Source organism: Zosterops lateralis (assembly GCF_965231275.1).
Source record: "Zosterops lateralis genome assembly, chromosome: 1".
NCBI classification, from domain to species: Eukaryota; Metazoa; Chordata; class Aves; order Passeriformes; family Zosteropidae; genus Zosterops; species Zosterops lateralis.
The window spans coordinates 101,740,581-101,753,520 of NC_139762.1; the positions used below are offsets into that span (position 1 = coordinate 101,740,581).

Consider the following 12,940-nt stretch of genomic DNA (forward strand, 5'->3'; position numbering starts at 1 on the left):
ACAGAGGTTCGGCTCACAGGACCTTAATCGTAAAAATCCATCTTACTTAAGAAAGATAATAAGGAACTTTCTAAGCTCCAGCCATGGTTGCTGCTTTTACAGTTTTGAGACCTGATCCAACTTCTACTAAAGTCAGCAGACTCAGAAGTCAAGCTTGCTTGGACTCGTGGTATACATCTTCATCCATATTTTCATTCCCACATCGTTTCCTTACAGGCATTCTAACTCAGGCCAGTAAAGATATTGCTGCTTTTGCATTCCCTGAATTACAGAGGGCAGGGTTCAGTTAACTCCTTACTGCATGGCAACAGCTGTTAAATAGAAAAAAAAAATCCTCATGTCAACACAAAGAAATGTTACTGCATCTGGGCTGTGCTTATCTCAAACAGATTTAAAACTAAGAGGTACACGAGCTGTATTCTTCAACACATGTGTTGATTCTTAAATAGTCTTTAGGTTAACTGTCTACAGTTTTAAGGTATTTTTTTTCTTTTATACTTCATCTGCTCTTGACAATTTGTGTAGCTGTTAAATACTCACTTTTTCATTTCATTGTTATTTTGATACCCTTCCATTAGGAGATCTAATTTCACTTTCCACTGATTCCTTAAGCTTTTAAAATTATTTATTCTAGAATAAACTTGCCTTTGTAGAACATGGTAACAGATAATGAATATAAGTATTCTATTCTCTCTCGCCTCATGCTACCTACAACATGTACAACATGTATATGCCAGCCTGCAGACTGTGATCTCTAACAAGCCCCTTGAGTATCTGGTTGATTAGCATGCCTCGCCAATGACCCTTTCTTGGGACATGCATTCCTGATTCCCTGCAAATCAAACCTTTTATAAATGTCTCACCTAAAATCTTTAGCTGCTTTTAAAAGTTGTGATCAATACTCTCTTCTCATTTAGTCAATATTGAGTTAGGCCAAAATAAATACAGAACCCCTCCTATTCCCTCAAGATCTCTCCTGAGGAAAAAAACGAATAAATTTTACCAAAATCCATGCCTAACCCCACACCGTTACGGCAGAAACATAATTTTTCTTAAGTGATGAAAGATTCATTTAGCAGGTTCATGCTGGGTTTAGTTTGTAATGAGAAAACACAAAGGTTTTTTTGTTCAGTAAAGAAAAAACGTGTTTTCTGTGGGTGACAGGACTGTGATCATGATTCAACTTTTTGTAGCCACTGTCATACAGTGGGTAGGGCACGCTTGTAGCCAATTAAATGCACATCACTTGGGTAACATAAAGCATATAACAATTTTGACAAGCTCCTGCAATGCTGAATGCTTGGTGCTATTGTTTTAGTTCCCTCCAAGAACAATAATGACTACAAGCAATAACATAACAGTAGTATCTTGGGAAAAATTAAAACAAAGAGGGTAAATGGATAGAAAAAAATGTGCTTTGCAGAAAAAAATATACATTTCATTATAATCATGTACCCATAGTCAGTGGCATCTAAATCACTGTATTTTTAAGTGTTTGAACATAGCATAAAAGGGCAATTTATTAAAATGCTTTTAAGCTAAAGTATGTACTTTATACAATTATATGGGACAAATTTTCAAAAGCAGACCATTCAAATTGTGCCCTCAGACTCTGAGAAATGCAATTATTTATCCAGGAGAAAAACACATAAAATAATTAAAAAGTTTAACTACTCCATTGGCATACATGTATTTAACAACAACAAACAACAAATTGAATGACATACTGCGGGAAGTTTCAGCTTTTCTTTTAAGATACTGCCTTTAATGCTAGTAGATCTTAATTTTAACTTGATTTCTCTTCATTTTCACAGCCACACAAACAGGAAGTGTTATTGATAAAAACTCCATCCAACTCGCTCTCTCTCTGCTAAATACTGAGGAAATTTCACGCAAATTGAGATCTAAATGTCCTGAGTTATATCTGGCCTCTTAGAAAGCCTTCTGTATCACTTGTAATTGTCATTGATTTGTGTATCTCATATCTTTTATGTGTTCTCCCTTGGCTATTCATCACTTGATTAACTCACACATAAAGCACTAGCAGTTTTCTAGTTTTCTTCAACCAAAGGGTGTCAAAGTGTAAGACTATGTCTAACATGACATTAAAAGAGGAGAGTGACACACTAAACCTGACTACAAGAGAAGATCTATTCTTACAGGTTTGGATTGGAAAAACAATTCACAGCGCGCGGCTAGGCATAAAACTGCTTTGTATTCATTTTTGTCTTTGATATTTTTACTCAAATGATTAGCTGTTATTCATATAATGTATTGCTACACAATCCTCACAAAATAACAAGTTTGTTACACATTAAATATTGCTTGGAGGGAAACAAGCAAAAACTTATCTGCTTTTGCATATGTGCCAGCCCATCATGATAATCACATTTCTCTTCAAGATTTAACTTCCTTTTTCAGTTTATAGCACTGTGTACATCCAAAACACACAGCAATGCTATCATGTCCACTCAAAACTACTCATGTGGTTCAAGATCATCTCTTGCTTAACTTGCCTCTGCCTCCGTGGGCATTTCCTGTGGATTCTCATTCTGCAGCAAGCTACAGAGCTGTTTTCTCTTTGCAGACAGTCTCGACCCAGCTGGGCCCTATTCACATCACCTACTGTAGGTCACTAAGTTGGGAGCTGTTCTCTTCAGACTCATTACATATGCACTGCAGAGAGGACCTCCTGAGGTGATGATTCAGAAGCATTCAAATGGGCTCTATTTTGGAACCATTTCTCTAGAAGACCTGTCCTTCCCTCTGACAAGTCCATGTGGTCCACTGATGAGGAAATCTAGGCAGATATGTGCCTGGATAAGCATCTGCCTAGGATAGATGCTGAAGTTAGTGCAAATATGCACTACATACTCCTTCCACAGGTCCTCCAAATGTTCAGACAATCAGCATGACTCATTCTTCTACGCTGTCCCATCTACCTGGGGTTCTCTATGATTTCTCAACTCAGCAGCATCATTAAGTGATCCCTCCTTAAAAACAACCTTTCATTTTCATGCTTACAAACCAAGGTGATGGCTCCTTATTTCACTGCTTATACCAGCTCATGGCTATCTGGCTGGCTGTTAAAAACACATACACTCCACATCTTAAATTTAGATTCTAAAGTGAAAAGAACAGGGAAAGGATGGTCTCTTACATACACAGAGAACTTATCTTTAAGTGCAACAAGAGCAGTGTTTAAATAATATAATTTTACTGAATTGATACATTTCCTGCCTCCACTTTCATGTGCAACATCACTAGTCATAATGCTTTGGAACTCTCATAATGTAAGATTTAGGGGTCATTCACCAAAGCATGCTATCATCTCCTCAAGTTATTTGATTATTTGTTTGTCTAATCCTTATTAAGCCAGGCATTTTTAAGTAAGGGTTACCTTTTTTCCTTATAAGCATAAGCCACGATAGTTGACTCTATCTACTGTGGAACACTTAAGCACCAGTATTGTTTGCTTCTAAAATATCCACAACCTCACACAAATTATTGATGTGATCATGGGTAGTCTTTTGCTAAGCTGACAGGAGCAGTTTGGGACCTGTTAGAGCTGAGTACTGATTAAAGGTGTCGTTCTCCATTAGCCAAATGCTGATCACAGGGTGGAAGGTATACAGAAGGGTGGTTGAGAAAATGCATTAAATCTGTCAGTTTTCTCACAGAAAAAAAATAAATTAACAATTTCCCTCATTTTTATCTTCTTAATTAGGGAAAAGGAATATAAGCCTGATGTGAGCACAAGGCTGGTGGTCACTCTTATCCAGATCTGAAGGGAAGTTAACAAAGCGCACAATTATGTTGTCAACACTCACATGCAATGATATTCCCATATCTATTTTTCATTCTGTTCTCATCTTTCTTAGCCGAATCCCATGGTGCAGACTGTCCTTCAAAGAAACTCTAAAAAAAAGAAAAAAAAGTGACATTAGGAAAAGCATGCAGCAACAGTTACCTTACGGCTAAATGAAAGAGAAAGGCAAACAGTACTTGTGGGTATTGTTGTTAAAGTGTCATTTGACTGATTCGTTTATTGAGCAAAAATACGAGTCTCCTGTTTAAATGGTATTTATGTATAGCTCCAGATGTTACTTAAAATTTGACATGAGATTATCTGTGTAATAGCAAGAAGAATTATTTGCAAGTGAAGTGCTATTAAACCTTTCCAAACCTTTCCTTTGCAACACTGAGAGTACTCCACTTGTGCTATCCAGATTCCTTGTATAGTTCTCATACACACACGTGAAGTTGAAGGAGCTTCATCATCAGTGTTGGAGCTGCTCCAGTATTGGAGTGCAGAAATTACAAATTGTATTGATAGTTTTATTTTTGACATAATACCCTAAGTTTCATTTACTTGTTGGCAGATGACCTCATGGATCAAAACATATACAGGCATTTAAAAAAACATGTAATCAACCATGACACAATCAATCAATTGTATCTTCTTTTTTTTTTCTCTTAAGCACAATTTATGACACCACCATGATGATTATTTTCTCAGAGAACAAAATCAATGTGATTTTGTGGAAGATATAATCTCATATTCCCTGAACTGCTGTCCTTTACCTAATAAATCTCACGTAAATAAGAAAGTTGAAGGTGCTAAAAGTTTCTTTTTACATCAATAAAACACAGAAGCTGCCAAAAGGGCAGCAAGCAATTATATGTTATGCGCTATATGTCCTGTGCTTTCTGTGCTGTAAAAGAGCACTTGCACAATCTCTGTTTTATGCATTGTATCCATAAGTCATATGATGCAGACACATTTTAAAATTTTGTATTGAAATATTCATCTTGTGTTAAAAAATACTTAGCTGCAAAGCAAACCACTGGAATTCTATCATGATAATGGCCAGTCAATTCATGTTTTCATCTTTTTACTAGTATGATCAGTAGATTAAATCTTTTGTACCAGACTAAATAAAGATAACATTGGGAAGTTTGTATCTCTTGCAAGATCTCAACATATTTTGGGTGGTTTAAAACAGATAATGCTGATAAAATTGTCTACTATTACTGTCTTTTGCCGTCAAATTTAAAAAAGTTGTTTTTCATATCCCAATTATTTCCAGTAGCAAAGAGCATAAAAGTCAAACCAAACCCTTGATCTCTTGCTGAAGTCAATGGAACACAAGGGCATTCAATGTCTAAAGTGAGTATTCTTTTTACAAGTTTACTAGAGTTCTGGTTTCTAACTTATGATCTAGAAATTCCTGGGAATACATGGACTACTTCTAAAATGTTTATGAATAACAATTCAAGAAAACCCGAACCCTTGTCAGTGGCTTCAATTTGTTCTTCCTTCATCTCTCCACACTTCCTTAGAAAAATTTTAATGGTTTGGAAACTGAAATTATTAAAACCCACTAATACAAATAAATTTCTCCTTAATCATAACATATCTTCATTGGGTACAGCTCTGAGAAACACTGATCAGGATAGAGAAGTGTAACCCTGTGAATGCTAAGATGATTTACAGCCTTGGGGTTCTTTGCCAAAAAGGCATCAATCATTATCTGATTATAGATTTGCCAATGGCATATAAAGCAAGCAGGCCCTCCCACTCTACAGCACTCTCAGCTCAGGCTGGGTGGAAATTACTTTTCTAGTAAGGCCAGCCAAACTGCATAAGGAATGACTCTCTGTGGGCAAAGATCTGTGTCACAATTTCTTGCAAAGTTCACGCACTCAGATAATGCTGAGTGATGAACAATTAAGCGTAGTTAAAGACAAAGCAGAGATAGAAATGGTCAGCAGCAAAGCTCCAAAGACACAACAAACTTGCAATTCATCTGAACTAAAATTTGATGTGATTTTGCATTTCAGACAGCTAAGTAGACTACTGAAGATTCTAGTTTTCTTACAGTCCTTCTCCTAGAGACTAATGCACAGAATTGATCCATAAGACACTACTCAGCAATTGGTTTTGAGTTTAATTCAGTAAGCATTACATGTGCTGTTAGAGAAAGACTCCTGCTGACACAGCTGCTGAGCCTACACCTTGAAATATGGAAAACCCAAATATTCTCCAAGGGACATCTTGCTTCTCTCTGTCCCACTAATAAACCTCTAAAAAATGCTTTAAACCAATCAAATAAAGTAAATCTCTGGAGGCAACTGGGAAAGATTTAGATGGTGCTGAATTCAGGGAAGAAATACAATGGGCAATGTACTGCTTTTGGAAACTAGTCTGGGTCTCATCTGCAATCTATGCTTTCTGTTTCTCCCAAGTGTTTGGAACTTCTGAAAACAATGATAAGTTTAATGAGCCTTACAGATAAATCATCTCCTAACAATTTATCTGCAGCATAGAAGATAATTCTGTTCTTTAGAACAGATATATATCAAACCTCAAACAACAGCAAAGGCCAGGAAACGTTTACATTTCCAGCTACTGCTTACTGACTTCACTTTCTTTATTAAAAATGTATTACAGAAAAAGAACTTCAGAAATTTATTTTTCTTTGAGTTTTTATCAATAAATTAGTGAATGAAATAAAATATATCACATAGGGAAAACAGGACATAATTTATGTATATCCATTTCTCTTTTTAATTCATTTTGGGATACGCACTGGTATTACAGTGAGAAGAGTACAGCAAAGATAATTTAAAGGAAGAGGTATTACAGTGTAAAAGCATAAAAAAAACCCAGTTATTGTAAAAGACAGCTGGAGCGTCATTTCCTAAATTCCCCGTGTGCCGCCATTACACAAACTGCAACAGAATGATAATCCACAATGTATTATAAGGAGAAATCTCATTTGTCCCACAAGAAAAGAACAGAGCAGATATTTCATAACAGATGATCTGTCAAGATCTTTCCTTACTTGCGAGAAATTCACGTTTCATTACAGAAATTTTTTAAATCTCTTTCCTGACATATCACTCTCCAGGGATGCTGCTGCACAGCAGCCCACACATTATCTTTGTGGCTATCCATTCTAATTCATCCTTAGAAGTTTCTTAAAACTGCAGACCGTTAGGAAGAAATACGGCCCCCAAACAGCTTCACTTCACCAAATGCTTGGCAAGGGCAATGGAGAACCAAAAATGAGTATAGGACACTTCTCAAATAATTTAAAATAAGTATTTCTTCAACTCAAAATTGCACAGAACCCTGTCTACCCAGCCTCTGCAATCTTCTTGAAAAATGAAATGCTCTTCCAGCCAGCTGTTGTTACAGCAGACATTTCAGTATGCACGTCAACTGCCATTCTGTTAGTAGAAAACATTACAATGATTAGGATAAAACACTTTCTGAAGAAAAATTAAATACAGAGAACTGCTTTATATGCAACATGAAAACTGGTCAGTGATGCAGCAGGAGGATCATCTTAGGATGAATGTGATACTTTTGCGAGGTTTAACTCAATACTGTAGTGGTTTCCATTAAAAATTAAATATTTGCCAAGGGCTGATTCACTGTGACCCTCAGACTACAAAATAACTGCAATATCTCAAATGAGAGGGGGAGATAATCATTGCAAATACAGATTTTTTTTTAGATTATTCCCTTCCCTAATTTAAAATTCATAAGGTAAAAAAATATTGGAAAGGACCAAAAAAAGTACAGTTTGAAGAGGCTGGAATGTGGAGAACAGGGTGAGATCTTCAGAATAAAATTTGTATCTCTGTTGATTCTCATCTTTGCCAACACACTTTCTATTCTAGATTTCAAGTTTCCAAATAATGATGCTTAAAAGATAGATCTTTGTAAGTGCTTTAAGGTCTACAAATGTAAAGTGTGGAATTATTATTTTTATTATTATTCCAAAACCAAGCAATACTTAAAAAATACTTTGTAGTTGCTAGGTGACAACACTGTAGTCTCTTACAATGTCATTTACAAAATGCAAGCTCTTAAAAGCAAAGAAATGAGAAGTTAAGGATATCATAAATCTCCCTCTGCCTATTTAATAAGCAAGAATATTATTTGTAGGTACAAAGAAATGCTATTGCACTGTGTAGCAGTCTTAAGTTTCACCTGTGGATTTGTTTTCAAATGTATTGGTTTTTATGATATGTGATTTTCTCTACTGACTCTGAGTTTCTTCACTGGTAATATTCATTTTTTCATTGCTATTTCTAAATAAACAGATTACAATGCTTTTTAAAAACTGGTAATTTGAACTATCCATATCAAAATACCTCTGGATTTGTTTTTAAGTTACATGCAGAGAGTTATGCATACTGTCTACTTTAAGCCAGACCAGACAACTAACAGTGATCCTAATGGAGAGGAGGTCCTTGTCTAAACTCAATTATCTAGAGAAGAAACTTGTATTTCTACTATAGTCCTTTGAGTTTCAGCTAAATTAGATGTCTATAATGCCCTGAATTTGATAGTGAAGATTCATTACTAGTTTAACACTAATGCTGTGTCCATTTTGTATGTGGAAATTACAGATGGGAAAAATGAATCCATTGAAGTCTGAGTTAAGATCCTAGCGTCACATTAGACTCTTTTTTGCATTTACAAACCCTAGTAAATACACATTTATGGAAGTCCATAAATGTTTGGAGGACAAGGATCTTCAGGCTCATTTAATGAACACTGCAACATTTGTGAGTGCAGTAAATCTGTCAGTTGATTGGATTTTCAGTAGTGAGAATCTGCTAAATATCTGGCATTTGAGGATGTTCTTATGACTTAACAACATTATTTTTTTAACAGAAAATTGAAATAATCACATTCTGTTTGTTGATAACTCAGTATTTAGACTATTAAGGAATAAAAAAGGGTCACTGAAAGTTACATTAAATGAAATCTGCAGGGAGGCCCCTATTAAACAACATTTTTAATCTTCTAGTCACTTTGAGGGAAGCTTTCATCATTGAAAATGCATCACCTGTAAGTAATAGATCTCCCCAAATGTTTGCAAGCAGTGGTAAATGATTTCACTGATGGAAACCCACAGTAGGCAAGCAGCTCTTCATACTTCAGTCATTGCTTTGGTCACTGAGAGCATCTGTGGATGACAGCCTGCCACTAGAGAATATATTCACCATCAGCTTTTCCTTCTCTGTCAGCTTCAATCACTGAGAATTATGTCCAGTTTCCAAATAATGGAATTTAAAAAAACATTTTACTGTGCCTGCCCTTGAAAAGTGTCTGTTGCAAGAGCCAATGTGAAAATCTATCTAATCAATGTAAACCGCCTTCAGCAGCTATAAAGCACTTACTGGTGCGTTACTATAGCCTAAGTCTGAACACAGGAAAAAAAAAAACAAAACAACAAACCCAATAAAGACCGTTGCAAATAAAATATATTGATGTTATTGCTAAAACTCCCTTGTTGTGTTCAGATTTTTCTGGTAAAATTAGGCTTATAGTTTACATAAGATTTTCTATAAGATGCAGATCAGTTATAAAGCAGATACAGAGTTAACAGTCTGACATACAGCATCTCTCTGGTATTGTTCCCAATGCTCCCTTGTGTGGTTGTTCCTCCTTGAACTGATGTAAAAAAACCCAGAAACATCCACTCAAGGGTTTGCATAGCCAGAGGTAGGAAACAGTCTTTTCTTTCTCAGGTGAATTTAGGTTAGTCTGCATTACACATGAGAAGAAGAGTAGGAAAGCAAAAGTCCTTCTGGTCTAAACATCACTAAACATCATACTCACTACCTACATTAAACATTGAAATGGAAGGGGAACTATTATCTCCTCCACTGACTAGCTGCAGCATGCCTTAACCCTTGGATTTCAAAACAAGGACTAAAACTGATATCAAAGGATTAAAATGATTTCTGAAGTAGCAGGGCCCGAGAACAGGACATCGGCTCCACTGTAACCAGGATTTATTCCATACTATTTTTTTAACCAAATCAAGTATAACTTCACTTAGGTGGTGGGGGGAGAAAGGGGGGGATGCTGGTGATTCTGGATAGAGCAGATAGGCCTTAAGAATAAAGTTAGGTTAGGTCAGGAGGATCTGTACCTGTATAATCATCAGTACTATATATTATAGTATTGTTGACTGTGATATTAGTTTGGTAACTAAATATGATTATTTTTCTCAAACCAGAATCTTGAGCAAGAATCACGAAGACCATTGTTACTTAGGGTAGAATCAATGGAACAATGAGATTTAATGATTAACATGAATCCTTATATAACAAGAAAGGTATAAAACTGTATCCATGTCGAACACCTGACGAAGTCGAGATCTGGGTGATCTGAGTCGTGCAGACCCCCGGCTTCCAGAGCTCTCAATAAAGCACTGTACCCAATCCATCTGTGATTGTGTGTTCTTTCCTACACTAACAAAACCACACAGGTAAGACAAAATCTGATAGTCATTCTGTGATTGCAATGGTGCGCTCGTTTTTCAGAGGCAATGCTTTCAGCTAGTGCATTTCATATTACGTTTGTATTTTTAAAGTCACAGGCTTTGCTACTCCCTGGACAGCTGGGCAATCTAGTCAACCTATAGCAGCACAAGAAAAACATACTAAAATGATCAAGCTGCTTCAGTATAGTACTATGAATGACATAGGTACTTGTACCACTTATCATGAGTTAGTCCATTTGACAATAGCACCGGGAAATATACATGAAATTTAGTTAACATTATAGGACAAGAGAGTAGCTCACTAGAACAGAGAAGTAACTTAAGTGAAAGTGACTCATCAGTCACTATGAAAATTGTGAAGGTGTTGCACACTTTCAGGAGTTAACAGGTCGTGAAGCCATGCTGAAGGCTGGTTTTTAGGTGCTAAGAGCATTTGAAAAAGATAATCAAGAATAACGTTTTTTTTCTACCCAATCCTATATTTGACAGTGTCTAGAGTTGCTTAGGGAAAGGACACAGAGGATGAAGTGACCTGAGAGACTGTAGGAGAACACGTGGCATGGCTGGAACCACAACACAGACCCACCCAAATTCTTTCCTGAAACGTGTCCTCTCCCGTGGAATGAAAGTTGTGTGATTTGTGAAACTGCACATAGTGGTGATTGAAATATTTTGTTAACTTAGTACATTTAGTCACCAATAATCAATTGTCATTTGGTCTGAAATCATGATAAGGCTGCAAAAAAGAGTGTCATAGAGTACTTCTGTAATAACTAATGAATAACTAATGGAATTGCTTTCCATATATTTTTAACTCAACCTATTAATGAGATCTGTTGGTGTAATTTCTTTTCTTGCTATCTATCACTGAAGATAATACCTGAAACTCACCTGTAATATTCAACAGCAGGAATAGAAATATTTATAGATTCTGCAGAGCAGTCTAAAGATTTGACAGATAACCTAGTTTTGATACGCTTTCAGTGCCATTACCATTTCACTTACTTAAGTTTTAAAAACTCCATTACTTTAATTCCTCTAAAATTCTTTAAGACTACTGTATAAGGAAAGATTTTAGAAATATGGTGAATTAGTAAGAGAACTGCAATAGAATATACAATTAAAATTCTAATCTAGAAACTTATTCCCTGGCATACTAGACAGCAATAACTTAACCTCATTAATCTTCGTGATTTATCTCCAGCAGAAAAATATAGTATGTTGATAGGATTTCATGATCCTTTTTTATAGAAAGGACCCTCTGGGTACAATATGCACACTTGTACTGTAACTAATGCGCAGGATATATTGTTTTTAACTTGTGTGTAAAAGAAAATAAAGTTGGTTTCAAGTATTGCTTATTTCCTCTTATGAAAATGGATTTCCTGCTTTCGGAGGATTTAATGCATACTTTTCATGTACAGCACTGGGGCTTTCTTATCTCCCCATTCCTCCTCCCTTTTTTTTTTTTTCTTCTTCACACAGTATGTAATTAGGAATGTGAACTCGAGCAACACTCATGACTGCAATGTGTGTAAACATAAAGTGAATGAACACAGGCTACTCTGAATACCAACCAGTTCTGTGCTTTGATAGGAAACCAGGGCAAGACATTGATCACTACACAGGCACTATCCCTCCTTTTGTGAAAAAAAATAACTGCATCATTATTCATTTACTGTGCCATCTCCTTGCTTCCTCCCTATGTTGTTCCAAAGGATATAATTACATATGTTAGTTGTACACACATGAGCACATGAGTAAAAAATGATGCAGAGTAGTTTATTTCTTAATGAGAAATCCTACCACCAGGACACAGGTATTTCTTCACTACAAGGATGGTGAGGCACTGGAATAGAGAAGTTCTGGATGCCCCATTCCTTGGAGGGTTCAAGGCGAGGTTGGATGGGGCTCTGGGTAACTAGGGAGAGATGTCCCTGTCCATGGCAGGAGGGGAGGAACAAGATGATCTTTTATGTTCCTTCCAGACTAAATCATTCTGGGATTCTATGATTTACACAGAAGGGGCAGGACTCCAGGTCACATACAGTCCACTGAATGTATAGGTAAAGTAAATTCTAAATTGACTTTTTTTCAGAAGTAAATGCCTCAGAGGACTTGGACAGAAAGAAAATACTCACTCTGAGCACTATGACATGGTTTGAATGAGCCCAAAATGGAGAGATGTCTTAAAATGTTGTATGAAGGCAGAGAAACTGAATTTGAGCTAATGCAGGTTTCCAAGGTACCATTATAACCAGATTTTTCACCTCCTTTTTTTATTTCCAATTTATTCAGGAAATTCTCTGTCAAGTCCCTTTCTGCCAAGCAAAACATTCCTTCCACAATGCTACTTAGAACTCAGAGGTACATCACTCCTAGATTTTCTTTAATGTACTCAGAATGTTAGCAGGCACATAGATGGTTTTTAAAACCTGGTTTTAGGTACCTTAGAACCTTGAGAACATTATTTGGATCGTTTTGTGCACTTTAAATTTTAATTCAAAAAGCTAATAAAAGATGTAAATATTTTTTCTAAGTCTAGCCCATTTTTTCTCCTAAAGATTAGCACTTTGATATTTGATTTACTTTACAAATAATAAAAGCTTGCTCCAGGGAATGGT

General features: G+C 36.1%; 1 protein-coding gene across 9 annotated transcripts in view; it reads right to left on the reverse strand.

Annotated features, from left to right (window-relative positions):
• Positions 1-12,940, reverse strand: part of PTPRM (protein tyrosine phosphatase receptor type M) — a 437,540-nt gene that overhangs the window by 55,730 nt on the left and 368,870 nt on the right. For all 9 annotated transcript variants that reach the window (XM_083866169.1, XM_083866171.1, XM_083866170.1 and 6 more), the window contains one exon: positions 3,831-3,918. In XM_083866169.1, coding sequence (XP_083722295.1) covers positions 3,831-3,918 — 88 coding nt within the window. The remainder of the gene's footprint in view (positions 1-3,830; positions 3,919-12,940) is intronic.